Here is a 22,465-nt window from a genome sequence, read left to right on the forward strand (position 1 = left end):
ATATACATATACACACACGTGTGTGTGTGTGTGTGTGTGTGTGTGTGTGTGTGTGTATATATATATATATTTTTTTTTTTTTTTTTGAGACAGAGTTTCACTCTTATTGCCCAGGCTGGAGTGCATGGCGTGATCTTGGCTCACTGCAACCTTCACCTCCTGGATTCAAGCGATTCTCCTGCCTCAGCCTCCCAATTAGCAGGGATTACAGGCATGTGCCACCATGTCTGGTTAATTTTGAATTTTTAGTAGAGACGGAGTTTCACCATGTTGGCCAGGCTGGTCTTGAATTCCTGACCTCAGGTGATCCGCCCTCTTTGGCTTCCCAAAGTGCTGGGATTACAGGCGTGAGCCAGCATGCCCAGCCTAATCAATATATTTTTATAAAGCTTTTTTGAAACCAGATGTGGTACAAATATATTCATGTTACTTATAGATAGTACATAAATGACTATATACATGCACACACACACACACACACACACACACACACACACAGAGCAAAAAACAACTTGGTTATTAAATTGTTACTTTCCAACTGCCCTACTATTTTCATTCAATTGTTAAAGCAGCTTTTTAACATCCTCTTTCAGAGTAGCTCTTATATCTATTTCCCTAACAGTTTAGCTCATAAGCAAAAACGAATGTGAAAAAAAAACATAAATACAGATATACCAATATGTAGGTATTTTTATATAAGTGCATATTGTTCTAAATAAAAATAATAGGTCAAATTAATATTTATCAGATCAACTATATTTCAAACACTAGAATACTATTACGAGGATAGCGCTGAACTAGAAAATCAGGAGTTCTAAGGCAAATGCTTTCACTAATTAAATGTATGACCTTAGCCATATGAATTGTCTACTCAGAATGTAGTATGTGCCCAGTAAATGTTTGTCAAGTGAATAAACAAAGGAACAAACAAATGAATACTTATTGTTTAATAACCAAGAGCAGAAGTTCTCAAGAACTACATCTAACCTGAGAGATATACAACCTCTCTACCACATCCCCAAAGCCTCAATGGCATAATGATTCTTTCTATTTAACACTGTAGAAAAAAATATTTCTTGAAAAGGCTCAGTTGATCACTTAAAGCAAATTTATATCTATAGAAATTTCAGCCTTCTACACGAGGGGAAAAAAAAACACTTTTTAATGTAGCAATTTAGTTTCTCCTTTAGATTAAGTGCGGTATAGCTTTAAAAATGAGAACCATAACAAACTAGTAGCACTGCAAATTTCTTAACATACAAATTTAATGCTGAAGAATACTTTAAAAAACTACAGCTAGAGAGTGAACAGGAATGTTTGCATTTGATTCCTCATCTGACATTCAGTGATGAATGTAAACTATTCCCTCAGGGAAGATGGTTTATACATATTACTCATAAAGATGTATTTTTTTTAAGTTGAAGTCTGTATTGTATGAATAAAAAGATCCAACTTGTTACTTTGGCACCAGAGAGTCTCTTTTCAAAATGATTTAATAGAAAAGTTTCTATTCTGTTTATATGGACAGAAACTTCTCTGTCCATATAGAGTTTAGAAACTCTTCTACCCATAAAAATGAACTTTCAGAGAGTTCTAAAGCAATGCCGCTACTACTTAAATAACAACAGAGTCAAAATCAAATTTATCTTAGTGGAAGAATGGCATTTCTCCTAGTTACCATAAACTATTGGTCTGAAAGAATGTGGGGAAAAAAACTAGATAAACAACATTCTCACTCTTACCCTTAAACAAATGCTGCAGTTTACATCAAAAGAATATTTGTTTTTACTCAGTGAAAGAGTAAAGTTTTGAGTAAATCACCCATTCCAATTATCTAGTACAGGAAGAAAAACTGGCCATTAAATATAAGGGGGAAAAAATGACCACTAAAATGTATGGTTTGAAAAGCTTTAGACATATATTTTTCTTTTTTAGAGATAATGTCTTGCTATTGGCCAAGCTGGAGTGCAGTGGTGTGATCACAGCTCAATGCAGCCTCAAACTTCTGGGCTCAAGCGATCCTCCCATCTCAGCCTCCTAAGTAGCTGGGACTCACAACACCACACCTGGCTGATATTTTTTGTTTTGTTTTTTTAAACACTGGGTCTCTCTATGTTACCCACGCTGGTCTTGAACATCTGGCCTCAAGTGATCCTCCTACCTCAGCCTCCCAAAGTTCTGGGATTATAGGCTTCTGCACTGGGCCTAGACTTCTATCGTATGTTTCTTTCTTTCTTTCTTTTTGATTTTTAGTAGAGACGGGGTTTCACCATGTTGCCCAACCTGGTGTCAAACTCCTGAGCTCAGGCAATCCACCCACCTTGGCCTCCCAAAGTGCTGGGATTACAGGTGTGAGTCATCACACCTGGCCCTTATCCTATGTTTCTTTTATGAAACTCTGCAACCAGTCTTTACATTACATTTTCACACAAGTGAAGCTAAACTCTGTGATTATGAAAATATTTTCTGTGCCTTTGCTAATACATGTCTCCTTGGTCCAGAATATTATATTCCTCACTCCCACATCTACCAGTAGAAATCTATCCACCTTTCTTTAATACCCACTGAAATATCAACCACCTCCTCTAGGAAGCTCCTCTGCTTCATTCAATCACATGTGATCTCTTCCTACTCTTAATTCCATTATCAGTCTTCTTAATCTCTCTAATGATTATAAATTTTGTCAAATAATGCAAGGATGTGTACACTTATTTTATACCACAACCTAAACTGAAATCTTCTTGAAGAGACAGTAACTTGTTCATTTTTGAATCTTTAACAGGACTTAGTGCAGTCCTCTGCACAAAGTATGTACTCAATAATGATTTCTTCAATGGATTAAGTAAATAAAAATAAATGTGAAGTAGTTATGAGATTTCTCAGGAAGATCTTAAATATAATATAAGCAAGGCTCTCAATATAAATATTTTGGTATTTTAAAGAAATTCAACTAAAGATATTTAAAGTTCTTTCTCAATACAAAGTAAGTATTAGTATGTGGAATTAGGCTGTATTGCTCTACAGGCAAATCACAGGAATTTTAGTTTGTAGTTCTAAAATACCTCTAACTTCAAAGGCAGTAAGAAAGACTTGGAACAATAAGAGTTACTCTCCATTCATTCGTGTGTTTATTCATCAAGCATTTATGGAAAGCTTATTATGTGCAGTTATTGATGCCTTTGCTACCTAAATTTCATAAATATTATTTCACTTTTATTAATATTTTCATATGCCATAGTCACAAATCTTTATTCTAACGGTTCTTCCTAACCTTTTTCTTACCCTGATAAATTAACCCCTGTGATAAAAAGTTTATGATAGCCCCTAAGATTCCTACTCCCTATATACAACCTGCATAAACTTCTCCCCGTTGTGAGATAAAAATAAGACTTTACTTCCATGATTAGATTATATTATGTAGTAAAGATGGGGGGATTTTATGAATGTAATTAAGGTCTACCTCAATTGATTCTGAGTTAATCAAAAGGGAGATTATCTTAGGTGGGCCTGACTTAATCAAGTAAAAATCCTTAAAAGATACAATGCCCCCCTACAGAAGAGACACCTTTGTTGGCTTTGAAGAGGAAAAAAAAAAGTAGTAGTAGTAATAAGCTGCCATGTTGTTGAGAGGGCAATATGACTAGGACCTGAATGCAAACTTTAAGACCTAAGAGTCATCCTTAGCCAACAGCCCGCAAAAGACTGGGTATCTCACTCAGTCCTACGACTACAAGGGATAAATTCTGCAAACAAACTGAGGGACCCTGGAAGCTAATCTTTCCCCAGTCAAGCCTTTAGTGAGACCACAACACCAGTTGACTCTGCTGGGAGCCTTGTAATACACTGAGAAGAAAAACCCAGCTAAGCCATGCCCAGACTCCTGACCCACAGAAAGAGTAAGATGATAAATGTGTATTGTTTTACGGTGCTAATTTTGTGGTAATTTGTTATGCAACAACATAGAACTAATACAACCCATCTAATTATATTTCAATCCTGGTTCCTAATGTCCCCCTGAAATGAATTCTAATGTAGGCTTTCTGTCTTCTGGATGGTCAATGTCAAACCCCTCTGAAATGAAAACTAGATGGCATAATATTAATACATTTAATAACTGTAGTCACTGTACTATGTGAGAATTGACAACGGTACTGACAAAAGATTATAATAATGTGCTAGTGTGCTCTTATGTCTAGATTCTGAAATTCCGTAGCAAATTTATTTTTGCCAATTTTATTGGACTTCTGATTTCAGCTCCAATATGTAAAGAACTGGAAGTCATCACACCTGTTTTACAACAGAAAAAAGTTAAACAAACTAAAAATCAATTATTTTTCTGGGATCCATCTGAGAACTGAGGTCACAAGGCAAACTGCCACCCTGAAATCTGGAGAGACAGGTAAATACAGAGAATCAAGATATGCTTACTGGGACAGTGGCCACTAAAACATAAATTGACAGAAATAGTTAAAAGATAATATTGATGAATTGCTGGAGATAAAATATGAACTAGTTTATAAGTGAGAAACTCCTAGGGGTTGCAGTCTTGCCAGGGGGCCCACAACTTTTAAGACATTACCTCTAAAAATCCCACCAGGTTCCCACAGTAAAGAGCCAAGAAAAACCCTACTGTTTAGGGCAGGAGGAGGGAAAAAAAAACAACCACTTTGAAATACGTTCAACGCATTCTCTAAAACAAAGGCCAGTCTGCCAGTAAGGAAGATTTTACCAGTTCCTTACCCAACGTGAGGGAAAGGATCATTTCCTAAACTGCAGCTCCCTGCCATCTAATCTTATGATATGAATGAAGAGCTCAGAAACACTTGTGAAGGTCACAGGCAAGGGACACAGTCATGCTAAAAGACTGAGACATAATCATAGGATTAGAAGATGCTTCCTGTTCCCCATACCTTACCACCACATCAACAGGGCTCCAGAATAACAGCAGAGGGTTACAACAGAGAGAGACAGCTGCAAGGCTCAGATTCTATTTAAGAATAAGTTTTTAGGGACATTGGAGAGTAACTCAAGTCCACATTAAGAATTAATTAAAGAGCACTGGTCAAGATAACTACAAGGTAGTTATAAAAGACAGTATAAAATGTGTTTTAACATAGATATAAAAGACAATATAAAATGTATTATTTGTTTTTAATTTTTTTTCTATCTGATTTGAAAGTCAGTTGCAAAAGGTAATAATTGTAAATCTGTGTTGAGAGACATACAATGTGTAAAGATGTAATTTTTATAATAATGACACAAAGAAGGTAGGATAAAAAAACAGCTACATAGGATTAAAGCTTCTGCATTCTACTGAAAATTAAATTAGTATTAATCCAAACTACATAAGATGTTAAATATAATTCCTAGGACAACCACTAAGAAAATAACTAAAAAATACACAGTAAAAGAAAAGCCAAGGGAATTAAAGTGACACATTAGAAAAATTTAAATGGCACACTAGAAAATATCTGTCATTAGATTCAAAAGGCAATGATAGAGAAATAGAGGGAGAAAAGGCACCAAATATACAGAAAACAAACAGCAAAGTGGCATTTGTAAACACTACCTTAGCACTAATTACATTAAACATAAATGGGGTAAACACTCAAGTTAAAAGGCAGAGAGAAGCAGAATGAATTTTTTAAATGCTCCAACTATACGCTGTCTATAAGAGACACACTTTAAATTTAGACACAAATAGGTTGAAAGTAAAGGGAATGTTATTCAGCCATAAAAAGGAATAAAGTATTAATTCATCCCATAATGCTGAACATGGAAACATTACACTATGTGAAAAAGCCAGACACAAAATGTCACATATCGTATGATTCACTTTAGATGAAATGTTCAGAAAAGGCAAATCTATAGAAATAGCAGATTAGTGGATACTAGGGAATAGCAGGTAAGAGTAGGCAGTGAATGTTAATGAGTAAGGAGTTTCTTTTTGGGGTCAGAAAAATATTCTGGAATTAGACAGTGGTGATGATTACACAACTTTGTGAATATACTAAAAATGACTCAATGCAAAAATGGGCAAAGAATTTGAATAGGCATTTCTCTAAAGAAGATGTCTGAATTACTAATAAGCACATGAAAATATACTTAACATCACTAGTCATCAGGGAACTGCAAATCAAAACCACAAGGAGATACTACACTTTACACCCATTTGAAAGGCTATTATCAAAAAAAACATAAAATAACAAGTATTGGCAAAAATGTGGAAAAACTGGAATCCTTGTGCACTGCTGATGGGAATCTAAATTATGCATTGACTATTAAAAAAAAAAGAGTTTGGTGGTTCTTCAAAAAGTTAAATTTAGGCTGGGCGCGGTGGTTCATGCCTGTGATCCCAGCACTTTGGGAGGCCGAGGTGGACAGATCACCTGAGGTCAGGAGTTCAAGACCAGCCTGGCCAACATGGTGAAACCCTGTCTCTACTAAATATACACAAAACTTAGCCAGACATGTTGGCACACACCTGTAATCCCAGCTACTCAGGAGGCTGAGGCAGGAGAATCACTGGAACCTGGAAGGCGGAGGTTGCAATGAGCCGAGATGGTGCCACTGCACTCCAGCCTAGGTGACAGAGTGAGACTCCATCTCAAAAAAAGAACTTACATTTAGAATTATCACATGATCCAGAAATTACATTTCTAGGTATATATCCAAATGAAAGCAAGGTCACAAATAGGTATTTGTACACCAGTGTTCATAGCAGCATTATCCACAACAGGCAAAAGGTACAACAATCCAAATACCCATTGACAGATGAATGGATAAGCAAATGTGAGATATATATAAAATGAAATATTATTCTGCCATAAAAAGGATTCTGATGTATAAAGATGGACGAACCCTGAAAACATTATGGTTAATGAAATAAATCAGAAACAAAGGACAAATACTGTATGATCACTTATATGAAGTAGCTACAATAGCCAAATTCACGGAGACAGAAAGAATACTAGAGGGTAACAGGAAATGGGGAAAAGGAATCTGGGGAGTTATTTTGTGGGAACAGAGTTCTTATTTGGTATGATGAAAGGTTCTGGAAATAGATAGTGGTCATGGTTTTCTAACATTGTGAATGTACTTAATTGTACACATACAAAAAATGCTAAGGCTGAACGCAGTGGCTCACGTGTGTAATCCCAGCACTTTGGGAGGCCGAGGTGGGCAGATCATCTGAGGTCAGGAGTTCAAGACCAGCCTGACCAACCTGGAGAAACCCCATCTCTACTAAAAATACAAAATTAGCCGGGTGTGGTGGCACATGTCTGCAATCCCAGCTACTCAGGAGGCTGAGGCAGGAGAATCACTTGAATCCGGGAGGCAGAGGTTGCAGTGAGCCAAGATCACACCATTGCACTCCAGACTGGGCAACAACAGCAAAACTCCATCTCAAAAAAAAAAAAAAACAAACAACTAAATTTTGTTATGCATGTTTCACCACAATTAGAAACGACAATAAATATCAGAAAAATAAATCAAAGACCTGCGAAGCCTCTGGGGATGTGGGACTGGGAAGAAAGGAGGAATAGTATAGTGAAGGGAGCTGTTGTTTTTTCATTATAACCATTCTAACATTATTTAATTATGTATAAGAATTATTTTGATAAATTAAGATATTTAAAGCTAAAAAAGAAATTAAAATAAAGAATTTAATGACAAACAACAAAGTTTTAATGATATGTATTATAAAGGATTACTATCCATACTATATATTTAAAAGCCCATACAAATCAATTAAAAAGACAAATACAACCAACACAAGCAGACAATAAACAAAAATTTTAAAAGAATTAAACAAAAACCTGCAGAACAACTAATTGACAAACCTGACAAAAACAAAACCTGACAAAACTTGACAAACTTGATAAAAACAAGCAATGGGGAAAGAATTCCCTATTTAATAAGTGGTGCTGGGAAAACTGGCTAGCCATATGTAGAAAGCTGAAACTAGATCCCTTCCTTACACCTTATACAAAAATTAATTCAAGATGGATTAAAGACTTAAATCTTAGATTTAAAACCATAAAAACCCTAGAAGAAAACCTAGGCAATACCATTCAGAACATAGGCATGGGCAAGGACTTCATGACTAAAACACCAAAATCAATGGCAACAAAAGCCAAAATTGACAAATGAGATCTAATTAAACTAAAGAGCTTCAGTACGGCAAAAGAAACTACCATCAGAGTGAACAGCCTAGAGAACATTCTGTAGGCTCCCATCCCTACAGAATGGGAGAAAATTTTTGTGATCTACCCATCTGACAAAGCGCTAATATCCAGAATCTACAAAGAACTTAAACAAATTTACAAGAAAAAAACAAACAACTCCATCTAAAAGTGGGCAAAGGATATGAACAGACACTTCTCAAAAGAAGACATTTATGCAGCCAACACACACATGAAAAAATGCTCATCATCACTGGTCATCAGAGAAATGCAAATCAAAACCACAATGAGATACCATCTCACACCAGTTAGAATGATGATCATTAAAAAGTCAGGAAACAACAAATGCTGGAGAGGATGTGGAGAAACAGGAACGCTTTTACGCTGTTGTTGGGAGTATAAATTAGTTCGACCATTGTGGAAGACAGTGTGGTGATTCCTCAAGGATCTAGAACTAGAAATACCATTTGACCCAACCGTCCCATTACTGGGTATATACCCAAAGGATTATAAATCATGCTACTATAAAGACACACGCATACGTATATTTATTGCAGCACTATTCACAATAGCAAAGACATGGAACCAACCCAAATGTCCATCAATGACAGACTGGATTAAGAAAATGTGGCACATATACACCATAGAATACTATGCAGCCATAAAAAAGGATGAGTTCATGTCCTTTGCAGGGACATGGATGAAGCTGGAAACCATCATTCTGAGCAAACTATCACAAGGACAGAAAACCAAACACCGCATGTTCTCACTCATAGGTGGGAACTGAATAATGAGAACACTTGGATACAGGGTGGGGAACATCACACACCGGGGCCTGTTCTGGGGTGGGGGCCTGGGGGAGGGATAGCATTAGGAGAAATACCTAATGTAAATGACGAGTTGATGGGTGCAGCAAACCAACATGGCACATGTATACGTATGTAACAAACCTGCACAAACCTGCACGTTGTGCACATGTACCCTAGAATTTAAAGTATAATAATAAAAAAGAAACTATGAGATAATAAATGTTTACTGTTTTAAGCCACAAAAAAATTAAACAAAAACCTGCAGAACAATTAATTTCGCAACCAAGAAATAAACTCAATTGGAACAAAGTATATTCGAAGGATTTCCTGTGTCTTTATTTTTAATTGAAAAGGTAGAAGCAGAAAAATAATCTTTTCATTTTGCTAATATATATACAGTCACTAAAAAGTTATTTCAATGTTATAGTCTCTAGTCACCCAATTATAAATGTCTGTAACTAAAATTCATACTGTCTGCTATATGTATTCCAAGCCTAGCAGAAAAATGTCACCCAGACATCTCCTATCTCCCTTTTTGTGACTATGACTGGAAAATATAAAAAGGTTTTAGCAATGAAATAAGATTTTGCTTTTATCTCTTACATAACTGTGGAGTGAGTACAGTTTCCATAATCCCATAAATAACTTTTCTTCCAATTTCCCAGAAGATATTTGTCTCCATATTTAAGAATTAAAAGTCCTACAGTTTTATTAGGTAAGACCAACTCCCTACACGTTTTATTGTATGACTTAGTATCAAGCTTAATTACTAGTTTTCCTAAATATAACTGTTTGGTGTAGATGTTCACACTGGAATAAATCTTGTTTTCCATTAAGAATTTTAAAAAATGTTTACGTCCATTTTATGTTTAGATATTCTTGTAAAAAATTATCTGATTAAATATTTTTTTGAAAACAAATCCTTTAATTTATCTACAAGAGACTAATTGCTTTAGTGTATCCCTAGCTATCAAAGTACATATATATAAAAGACAAATATATATACAAAGTACATATATAAAAAGACAGCAGAAGACAGCAAAAGTATCAGTATTGTCATTCAAATATATTACTTCCAAATGCTTCTGTCCTTAGAGGTATAACTTCCTGTGGAAAAAAGAGAAGGGAATGCCACTTCTCTACATTGGATTTAGGTTAGATTTTGATACAATGTGATGTTACTTTCAGGAATTATATGTGGTTTCAATGCTTTGAATATTAGGAGGACCAAAATATACTAAATAATTTCGAATTAACTAAAAAAATTATTAAAAATCAGTGACTCTAAAAACAACAACAAAATTCTTCTGGCCAGATACATGAAGTAAAATGAAGGCAACAAATATAAAGTTTGGCTTAGATTAACTTTAATGAAACATTCAGAAATGTAATTTATGAAAATAAAAAAGAATGCTCCCTTTCTTTCTACTCTGAAAATATCGACTTGTCCCTAAGAATAAAAATAATGTACACATAAACACTTCTCCTATATAATTAACATTGCTTGAAGACTTTTATTCTTTCAGATTATTTTATTTTATTTTAGAGAGAGTCTTATTCTGTTGCCCACGCTGGAGTGCAGGGGTGCAATCATAGCTCACTGTAACCTCAACCTCCTGGGCTCAAGCAATCCTCCCACCTCAGCCTCGCAAGTAGCTGGGACTATAGGTGTGTGCCACCATGCCCAGCTAATTTTTGTATTTTGTTGAGGCAGAGTTTCACCATGTTCTCCAGGCTGGTCTCGAACTCCTGGGCTCAAGTGATCCTCCCAGCTTAGCCTCTCAAACTGCTGGGATTACAAGCGTGAGCCACCACGTCCAGCCTTGCTCTTTCAGACTTTTAAGTAAAACAGAGGTAGGACAATCAGGCAGTATCTTAATCAAAAAATAAGTAAAATAATATGTGATGTTTAGAAAACTATAGTTATTACCTTGTTGCCATTACCCTAGGCAGCTTACTGTGGTAATTTTAAAATTAGCATGACAATGTTTAAAATGTAAATGATTATTTAAAGGCAAAAGAAACAATAAATATTCCCTTACCTTGTAAGATGGCAAGAAACACAAAATTCCTTGGCTCACAGTCTGGCACACAGATAACAAAAGTGCTCCCACTTCATCTTGGAACTCAAATGTTTCAGTATTCTGGAAGGTAGCACAGAGATTCCGACCCTTGGGGCCTGACCCAATGGTACCAACCCAAACCTAGAATATGAATATGTCATTATTAGAGTTATGCCTGAAAAAGGCATGGAAATTAGTATTTATTTAGAAGTATTTACATAAAAGATCAAGCAACAAGTTTAACAAAAATGTATTTTTAAATTGTCAGGGGTTTTTCTATTACCTTTAATTAACTGTATACAGATTTAATTGATAAATGTTTTGCTTTAGGCAGATCACTAAATTCTCTTAGAGTGAAAATTCTTTGAAAGCGAAACAGGTTGTACCTGTCTCTGTTTACTTAATAGCTTTGCAAAATTTAAGCATGTAACAAATTTTTGTTAGGTGAGTAAATGAACAATTGAAATGATGAATATATACCAATAGCAGAAACAGATAATTCCAAAATACTGGGGATGAAGGCCAGTATAATTTGCCATAGGCAAGTATCAAAAACGACAGGAACTACTCTTTCAAAAATTCATTGGTGCTCAAAGATCCTTAGTCATAGAAAAAATCACACCCACCACATTTTACAGTTATTTGCAATTCTATCTCCCTAATATGTAGAGAGAGGGAGAGAGAAGAAATTTTGCAAAATGTTAACAAGTGATGAATCTAGGTGAAGGATATAAAGATATTCACAATTTTATCTTTCCAACTTTTCCGAAATTTCTAATTTTTTGAAATACAGTTGAAAGAATCAATGGATGAATGAATTATCAAAATGTAGCATTGAGTAGAAAAAAACAAACTTTTTCATTTGCTCTCACACCACAGCAATCAACACAGAAAACTTCTGTGACCAAATGTGTGGGACGTTTTTTCCACATACCAAGCAATCACTTCTGCAACAGACATCAACTGGATGTCCTCTAATTCAATTCAATTCTGATACTATCCACTGGGAGATAACTTCAGATACCAGAGGTTGAGGGCTCAGTCCCCAAGACTGCCCCTGATTTCTATTGCCAGTCACAGTTGTTTTTACTTGTGCTTCTGACTGATCAGCTAGAAATCGGGCATCCCACAACCATCTGCTTGGGTTCAATTAATTTGGTAGAGCTGCTCACAGAACCCAGGGACACATTTACCTACACTTATTGATTTATTGAAAAGATATTACAAAGGATACAGATAAAGAGATGTATGTGGGAAGGGGCTCAGAGCTGCAATTCCCAGGCACATCACACTCCAAGTGTTCAGGAACCTCCAAGTGTTTAGCTATCTGGAAGCTCTCTGAACCCTGTCCTTCTAGGTTTTTATGGAGGCTTCATTCTGTAGGCATGATTGATTAAACCACTGGCCATTAAGATAAACTTAACCTTTAGCATCATCTCCCCCAAGCCCTCCCCAGAGGTTGAGGAATGAGGGTGAAAATCCCAACTCTCCTATCATGTCTTGTTCTTCCCGGAGGCCAGCCCTGATCCTGATGCTACCTAGGAGCCACCTACCATTAGTCATCTCATTAGCATACAAAATGTCACTTTGGAAATTCTAAGGATTTTAGGAGTTGTATGCCAGGAAATGGAGTGGAAGACCAAATATATATATATTATAAATCACAGGCATATACACACAAGAAACATTATTCACCTTTAAAGAGGAAACTCTGGCACATGCTACAACATAGATGAACTTTGAAGACATTATCTGCAACATGGACAAACCTTGAGGACATTACACTAAGTAAAATAAGCCAGTCACAAAAATGACAAATATTTTATGATTCCACTTATATGAAGTATTTATAGTAATCAGATTCATAGAAATAGAAAGCGGAATGGTAGTTACCAGGAGCTGGGGAGAGGGGGAGAATAGAGAGCTGCTGTTTAATGGGAACAGAGTTTCAGTTTTTCAAGAGGAGAAAGTCTTGAGATTGGTTGCACAACAATATATACATACTTAATAAGACTGAGCTGTGTACTCAAAAATGGTTAAGATGGTAAATTTTATGTATATTCTACCACAATTAAAATTTTTTAAAATTTTAAGTTGAAGGAAAACATTACCATATAACAGAATCCAGCTGCACAACTACATTATTATAATTCAGTGACATTATAGGTTAAATGGACTTTTGTGCAGTAGGCTGAGAATATAGAGCCTGTAATAACATTCTTATGAGAAAACATATGCTGAATTTACCAACTTCCCATATTTATCTGTGTCTCTAAAGAAAGCAACTTGAAAATGTGGAACATGTATTCTTCCTTCACTGCTGCTCATAGTCACATTTCTCAACAGGAACACTCTGGCATTTGGAAAGCACAATTCTTAGTTACATAGGAGTTTAGCATTCTAGGTTCCCAACTACCAAATGCCGTAGTTGCTCCCAAGTAGTTGTGAGGACCAAAAATGTTCCCACCTATAAACCTGTGTATATAGCTTAATAAAGAACTAGCATTGTGTTAGGCACACAGGTGATGTTAACTTAACCACTTTAGCATTAACCACAGCTTAATATAACCTGTGTGCCTAACTAACCACTTTAAAATACTTCATAAAAAGAAACCAGAAAGCATAATGAAAAATGACAATCTATACATTTCTACAAAAATTAAAATAACATTTAGTAGGCATCATTATAAAACATTAAAATCTTAAATCATAGGACTCATAAGAGTACTTTTAATTCATTTCAGATATTCAAACGCGCTGAACACTTGCTAAATACCAGCTGTTAATCTAGGCACAGAGGAAGAACGTGGATGTAAAAGGAAGAATCAGGATACACTGTAGTCTAATGGAAAAGAGAAGCATAAATAATTACACAAGCTGGGCATGGTAGTACATGCCTGTAGTCCCAGCTACTCAGGAGGCTGAGGCAGGTGGACTGCGTGAGCCTGGGAGTTTGAAGCCAGCCTGAGCAACATAGCGAGCGACCTTGTCTCTAAAAAGATAAAGTCTGGCCAACATGGCAAAACCCCATCTCTACTAAAAATACAAAAATGTGCCGGGCATGGTGGCATACACCCATAATCCCAGCTACTCAGAAGGTTGAGGCAGAAGAATCGCTGGAACACAGGAGGCAAAAGCTGCAGTTAGCCAAGATCGCACCACTGCACTCCAGTCTGGGTGACAGAGCAAAACCTTGTCTCAAAAAATAAAAGTAAAAATAAAAATACAGAGATAAAATAAATAAAATATAAATAGGCTGGGCACAGTGGCTCACGCCTGTAATCCCAGCACTTTGGGAGGCTGAGGCAGGTGCATCATTTGAGGGCAGGAGTTCAAGACCAGCCTGGACAACATGTTGAAACCCCATCTCTACTAAAAATAAAAAATTAGCCAGGCGTGGGGCACACACCTGTAATCTCAGCAACTTGAGAGGCCAAAGCAGGAGAATTGCTTAAACCTGAGTGAGCCAAGATCACACCACTGCACTCCAGCCTGGGCAACAGAGCGAGACTCTATCTCAAAAATAAATAAATAAATAAAACACAAATAATTATACAATGAGAATTAAAGAAATCAAAATTTTGCTTTCATTACAAAACTAAAACTTACTTAAAAGAAAAAGCTGAAATACAGCCTTTTGTATCCCAAGTGACTGGATTATTTCCTTCTGTTGACACATCATTAAGTAGCTAACAGATTTTCTTTTACTGTAAAACTGGAATGTTGAATTTCCTACCAAGATTTACTTGCTGGCACTTCAGGTATCTTCTAACTTGTTTATATAGAGTTATATTGAAGTAGTAACACTAAGGCCTTCCAAAAAAAAAAAAAAAAAACTAACCTGTGAATTTTTAATGACATGATTAGCCTCCAGCTGGATAGTAAATGTAACACCAAGTTCTGATGAAAAGGATTTCATTGGTGATAATGTACCAGATGTCAAAACAATAGTCTGAACTTTGCCATTAATATCTGAAAAGGCCTAAAAGAAAACAACATTAGATAAATAAAATTATCTTTAAAAGAGGCTGGGCAAAGTGGCTCACACCTGTAATCCCAGCACTTTGGGAGGCTGAAGCAGGAAGCTCGCTTGAGTCTAGGAGTCTGAGACCAGCCTGGGCAATATGGTGAAACCCCGTCTCTACAAAAAATACAAAAATTAGCCGGGCATGGTGACGCATGCCTATAGTCCCAGCTACTCAGGAAGCTAAGGTGGGAGGATCGCTTCAGCCCAGAAGGTCAAGGCTACAGTGAGCTGAGATTGCACCACTGCACTCCAGCCTGGGTGAAGAGCAAGACCCTGCCTCAAAACAACAACAACAACAACAAACAACTATCTTTAAAAGAGTCAACCACATTTATTAAAATGCTGGTACTGAGCAAGAAGACAAAATTTCCATTTACATGATGAGCTTACCACAGCTGGATTTAAGCACCAAAAGTTTAGCACATGAACTGCAGTTTTCTGTCGTGAACGTTTCTTATTTTTTGGTAGAACCAACAACCCATTTTTGTCTGAAATATCAATCTGATTTGTCCAGGAGTAAGTCTGTTGAATTGCAATTTTATAATCATCTGCAAATCTAGATGCAAAGAAAATGCTAATTAAGTGGCAAAACTTTTAAAACCTATGACCCAGCTACATACAATATAAAAACTGATTACATTAAAACTCATTTCAAAGAGCTGGTACCTTCCCATTCAAAAATAACATTCTCCTTACCATTAATTAAATTCAGTAATTCTGATATTAATAAAGCCATTAATCATAGAATCAACTGATTCTCAGAGGGAATATTAGAAATCATCTAACCATCTATCTTTTATCAGCTACTTCCTAACCTCATTTTCAAACATTACATATGTCATGGCAGAAGCAGAATTAAAATCCAGGCCTCCTAACTCCCAGTCCAGAGCTCTCTGCATGCTCTACTACATGATGAGTTACAAAATAGAAAACAGTATTATGGTTAAAGAGACTAAAAGGTGGGTTATACTTTTTTATTACAGTATTATGGTTAAAGAGACTAAAAGGTGGGTTATACTTTTTTATTAAATGAGAAAATAGAAAGATAATTTTTACTGAAAGTTTTTAAACTATTAGCAACAAGTTATAAAATTCTTACATTCCTTTGAAACCTGAGTCTCAGCCTTCATCTACTTTTAATGAAGGTGCTGAACCAGATGATATCTGTGATCCCATCCAGTTTATAACTACTTTCAATAAGAATCAAGAAAATGGTTAAGCTTAAAAATAAAATGTGGCCAGGCATGGTGGTTCACACCTGCAATCCCAGCACTTTGGGAGGCTGAGGCGGGTGGATCACGAGGTCAGGAGTTCGAGACCAGCCTGGCCAACATGGTGAAACCCCGTCTCTACTAAAAATACAAAAATTAGCTGGGTGTGGTGGCAGTCGCCTGTAACCCCAGCTACTCAGGAGGCTGACGCAGGAGAATCACTTGAACCTGAGAGGCAGAGGTTGCAGTGAGCTGAGATAGCGCCACTGCACTCTAGCCTGGGTGACAGAGCAAGACTCCATCTCAAAAAAAAAAAAAGAGAGTAAAACGTGGTATTCTCTATCATGTCTTCACTATAGTATTTCATTATTCAAAACAAAGGGGAGACCAGGCGCGATGGCTCACACCTGTAATCCCAGCACTTTGGGAGGCTGAGGCGGGCAGATCACGAGGTCAGGAGATCGAGACCATTCTGGCTAACACGGTGAAACCCCGTCTCTACTAAAAAATACAAAAAATTAGCTGGGCGTGGTGGGGGGCGCCTGTAGTCCCAGCTACTTGGGAGGCTGAGGCAGGAGAATGGCATGAAGTCGGGAGGCTGAGCTTGCAGTGAGCCGAGATCGTGCCACTGCACTCCAACCTGGGCGACAGAGCGAGACTCCCGTCTCAAAAAAAAAAAAAAAGAAAAGAAAACAAAGGGGAAATCTTCATATCAGATTTGGCCATGATTTACTGGAAAAAAAAAAAAAAAAGAAAAGAAAACAAAGGGGAAATCTTCATATCAGATTTGGCCATGATTTACTGCTTTTACACTAAAAGCACAGGCAACAACAAAAAAAGAGAAAGATAAATTGGACTTCAACAAGATTAAAAATCTTTTCTGCATCAAAGGACACTATCAATAAATGAAAAAACAACCCACAGAATGAGAGAAAATATTTGTAAAGTATATAACTCTTACAGGACTGACATCCAGAATATCTAAATAACTACAACTCAACAACAACAACAACAAAAAACAATAATTCAAAAGTGGGCAAAAGACTTCAATAGATATTTCTCCAAAAAAGACATACAATTGGCCAATAAGCACATGAAAAGATTCTCAACATCTCTAGTCATTAGGAAATACAAATAAAAACCAGATGACATCACTTGATACCTATTAGGATGGCTATTATACAAAAAATAAAATAACGAGTGTCAGCAAAAACAATTCTGATATATGCTGCTACATAAACTGTTGGCAAGGATGTGTAGAAATTGGAACCCTTGTGCATTGATAACGGGAATGGAAAATCATGCAGTTGCTGTGAGAAACAGTATGGTGAGTCCCCAAAAAGTTAAATGCAGCATTACCATATGATTCTGCAATTCCACTGCTAGGTACTTATATACACCCAGAAGAACTGAAAGCAGAACTCAGATATTTGTACACCAACATTCATAGTAGCATTGTTTACAATAGGCAAAAGATGAAAACAATCCAAATGTCCATTAACATAAGAATAAATTAACAAATTGTGATATATACATACAATGGAGTATTATTCAGCCATAGAAAGGAATGAAATTCTGATATATGCTACTACATAAATGAACTCTGAAAACACTGTGCCAAGTGAATTGAAATAAGCCAGACACAAAAAGACAAACATTGTATGATGGCTCTTGTGTGAAATACCTAGAAAGGACTTCATAAGATGAAAATAGAATACAGGTTAGCAGGTGATGAAGGGAAAGACTCTAGGGGTTATTATTTCATGGGTACAGAATTCCTATTTGGAATGATAAAAAATTTCTGGAAATCTCTGGAAATGAGTACAATGTACAACACTGCAAATATACTGTACTTAATGGCACTGAGCTGTATACGTAAAATGGTTAAAATGGTGTATTTCATGTATATTTTACCACAATAAAAAAAAATACCAGAACTAGGTACTACTATAACTTAAGTTACAGGATGAGAGGGGTTGGTTGTTTTTCATTTTCCACAGTTCGTACAATAAAAAAGGGACTTTCTGACACTGTAGGAACATAAGAAAACTTTAGCAATAGAAGATAACAATTTAATGTGAATTAATTAAATATATTTATTTAATTATTTCAATATTCATTAATATAAAAGACTAATTTTGGCCAGGCATGGGCTCACACTTACAATCCTAGCACTTTGGGAGGCTGAGGTGGGAGGATCACTTGAGGCCAGAAGTTCAAGACCATCCTGGTCAACATAGTGAGATCTCATCTCTACAAAAAAAAAAAAAAATTAAAAAATTAGCTGGGTGTGGGTGGTGCACACCTGTAATCCCAGCTACTCAGGAAACAGGTGGGAGGATTGCTTAAGCCCAGGAGGTCAAGGCTGCAGTGAGCTGTGATCATGCAACTGCACTTCAGCCTGGGTGACAGAGCAAGTCCCTGTCTCAAAAAAGCATCAGACTAATTTCAATTCCTCTAAGTCTGTGTCAGTAAGAGCAAATATATAATAATATCTATAATACTTGTTTTCAATTCTCCTATTTACTCACCCAAAATTGGTATGTATTAAACACATACTAGCATCCAAATTAGGCTATTTTTAAAAGGAAAATACATACTAGTTATCTTCACTTACCTGCTATTTTGCCTAAAAAGATAGTCAAGTACCATAAAAAGTCCTTTAAGCATTATTTGAGTTGATGCACTAATAACAGGTACTTCTCTTGTCTCCTCTTTACCATAAATTGGTAAGATTTTTTCCTCTTTTTGAAGAACAGCAGAAAAATGTCCCTATAAGAAATTACCATATTAATTATAGAGGGGTTGGGAGGGAATTGGAAAAAGAAACTTCTCAAAAATATAATGAAACCCAACAAAACATGCATTGAAATTTTAGGTGAACAGAATTGCTATAGTTTGATAGTCTGACTTCTCCAAATCTCATATTGAAATTTCATCCCCAGTAATGGAAGTGGGGCATATCAGGAGGTTTGGGATCATGGGGGTAGATACCTCATGAATAGATTAACACCCTCCCTAAGTAGAGAGGAGGTAAGTTAGTGCTCTGTTAGTTCCCATGAGAGCTGGTTGTTAAAAAGAGCCTGACACCTCCCTCCTTTCTCTCTCTCGCTTCTTCTCTTGCCATATGATCTGTACAAACCAGTTCCCCTTCACCTTTTGCCATGAGTGGAAGCAGGCTAAGGTCCTCAAAAGCAGATGCTGGAGCCATGCTTCTTGTACAAGCTGCAGAACTGTGAACCAAATAAACCTCCTTTCTTTATAAGTTACCCAGCCTCAGTTATTTATAGTGATACAAAGAAAGACAATTATTAACAGCACAATGCTAACAATATATTTTAGATTGCCATATTAGCAAAATTCTCCTCAGAGTCAAAGACTCTTTAATAATAAGTTAGGTATTTAGAAGATTCAATCAGGGTATTATTTGGTGCCTTTCAGATGTAAGGAATTAAATAAAAATGTAGCAAATGGCTTCTCCAAAAGGCTTTAAAGAGTTGATATGTTGCGTTAAATCCATGAATTATTTCCAGAAAGTAATTCTGATGCTGAGAATAATATGACTACATCACAAGCAAAACTAAATGACTTAAGGAAACAATACATGCTAAATAACAAAATGTATGTTAACTGGCTCTTTGGTCTTTACATGGCTCATAAGTTTTAATATGGATGAAAGTGTGGACATTAAAACAAAATTATAAGAAAACAGAAGAGTATGTTCCCCACATTGTAAAAGAGAAAATTCTGAATACTGAAGCAATAAAAGATATTGGTGACAACTCTGATGTCTGACAATAAAATGTGTTCAATGAAAATAAAATGGGGAAATAGGATAAATAAGATACATTTTAATATTCAGATATATCATGAAACAACACAAATCTGTAAGAGTAAAAATCGGCCTTCACTGAACAAAACATTAAAGAATACAAATAAGTAGAAAGACTTAAAAAACAAACCAATAAAGAACAAACAAGAAAGACACATGAACTTGGAAAAATATTCAGCCCTGCAAGGAAATACAAATATCAAATTATTCTTTTTGAAAAATGAAGTCCCCTCAGCAACACCTTACATCAAGGCTTAATATCCTTCTCCAACACCGGCAGAACACTGGCAATTTACTCTGATAAAATATAGAAAATATAAACTACTAAAGGTGAGGCGCTGTACTAAAAACAGAAGGGCTAAATGAAATCCTACATATTCAGTCATTAGAGTACTCCGAGCTCAATTCCAGTTAGGTTACCTACACATTGGCAGCTGGGTTGGGGGGGTAGAAAAATAGAAAACTAAGCAATGGAAGAATAAATAAAAAGTTAATTATGGTTCCTTAGGAAACATACATAAAGCTGTATAAAAATATAATCAAGTAAGCTACATGACATTACTATCATGGGCTATAATAATACATACACGTGATGATATCCACGCTGAATATCAATATAACTATACTGGCAGAATAGAGAGTGAAGAGAGAGAAGAAAGAAGGGCAGAAAAGCAGGAAGCAAAGGAGGAAGAGAGAGTGCATGAGTAAGCGTGTGTGTGTGTGTGTGACACAGAGAGAAGAGTGTGTGCGAGTGTGTGCGTGTCTAAAGGAGCTAAATCATCATTATACTTAACAGAAAGTCAACAGAAAACATCTAAAATTGAAAACTCCAAAGAAGCAGAACCCACGTTATTTTTTTAAATGTGGTTAAATATCAGAAGAAATCACTACAAGAGATAAAAGTGCACTCCAAAGTGAGAATTGGGATTGAGGAGTGGGTCAGAGGAATGCTTTTCTCAACAGAACTAATTGACTCTTTATATTCTATAGGTATACTACCTTGGTAAAAATTCCTGAAAATGTTGATAACCATAATGATGAATTTCTTAGCCAACTAGAATTAGGGCAAATTTCCTTAATCCAATAAAAATAACTATAAAAATATATAAAAATATATAATATTTTATTTAACAGCTCTAATTAAATTTATTTTTTAATTTAATTAATTTAATTGAATTGAATTAAAATTAACAGCTTTATTGAGCTATAATTCACATGCTTAAAATTTACCTTTTTAAAGTGAGTTCTGTGGGTTATTTTTATATTATCTATTTTATATATTATATATTTATATAATATATAGTATATATTTTATATATTATATAAAATATAATATATATTATATTTATTATATAAATTATATAGTATATAAAATATATTATAATATATTTTATATACTATATAATTTATATAGTATATATTATATAAAATATTTATATAAAAATATATAAAATATATACTATATTATATATAAATATATAATATATAAAATATATAATATAAAAATAACCCACAGAACTCACTTTAAAAATAAATTTTAAGCATGTGACTTATAGCTCAATAGAGCTGTTAATTAAAAAAGAATTTTTAATCAGAGCAAACGTCTCAATAAAGGGTGCAATACTAGTAATTGTTCCTTTAAGCAACAAAACCAAGATGTCTTTTTCTTTTTTTTTTTTTTTGAGACAGAGTCTCGCTCTGTCGCCCAGGCTGGAGTGCAGTGGCGCGATTTCGGCTCACTGCAAGCTCCACCTCCCAGGTTCGCGCCATCCTCCTGCCTCAGCCTCCTGAGTAGCTGAGACTACAGGCGCCCGCCACCACGCCTGGCTAATTTTTCGTATTTTTTTTAGTAGAGACGGGGTTTCACCGTGTTAGCCAGGATGGTCTCAATCTCCTGACCTCGTGATCTGCCTGCCTCGGCCTCCCAAAGTGCTGGGATTACAGGCATTAGCCACTGTGCCTGGGCCAGGATGTCTTTTTCATTGCCTGTGATAAACAGCGCACTGGAAGTCTGAGCCAGCATAGTAAGAAATAAAAACATGAAGAAATAGAAAGAAGTGAGAAAGAAAGAAACCGGTCATTATTCAGACAATATGGTTATCTACATGGAAAATTTAAGATAATCTGTGGGCAAACCTGTAAAATAATTCAACAAGGTGGTTAATAAGACAATTATAAGATAAATAAATAAAAATCAAACACCAGTTTTATATAGCAATAACAATTAAAAATGTAATTTTAAAAATATATCATTTGTAATGGAAACAGAAACTAAGCTACCCATGAATAAATCTAACCAAAAGCATCTAATCTTTTAAAAATAAAATTATAAAATTT

At 35.6% G+C, this 22,465-nt stretch overlaps 1 protein-coding gene across 2 annotated transcripts in view; it reads right to left on the bottom strand.

Annotated features, from left to right (window-relative positions):
- BRIP1 (BRCA1 interacting helicase 1) overlaps positions 1-22,465 on the bottom strand; it is a 182,223-nt gene that overhangs the window by 83,959 nt on the left and 75,799 nt on the right. For both annotated transcript variants that reach the window (XM_054457133.2, XM_063655630.1), the window contains exons 11-14: positions 18,914-19,068; positions 15,476-15,641; positions 14,900-15,040; positions 11,038-11,199 (exon numbers count right to left, since the gene is read on the bottom strand). In XM_054457133.2, the coding sequence (XP_054313108.1) occupies positions 11,038-11,199; positions 14,900-15,040; positions 15,476-15,641; positions 18,914-19,068 (624 nt within the window). The remainder of the gene's footprint in view (positions 1-11,037; positions 11,200-14,899; positions 15,041-15,475; positions 15,642-18,913; positions 19,069-22,465) is intronic.

Source organism: Pongo pygmaeus, chromosome 19 (assembly GCF_028885625.2).
Source record: "Pongo pygmaeus isolate AG05252 chromosome 19, NHGRI_mPonPyg2-v2.0_pri, whole genome shotgun sequence".
NCBI classification, from domain to species: domain Eukaryota; kingdom Metazoa; phylum Chordata; class Mammalia; order Primates; family Hominidae; genus Pongo; species Pongo pygmaeus.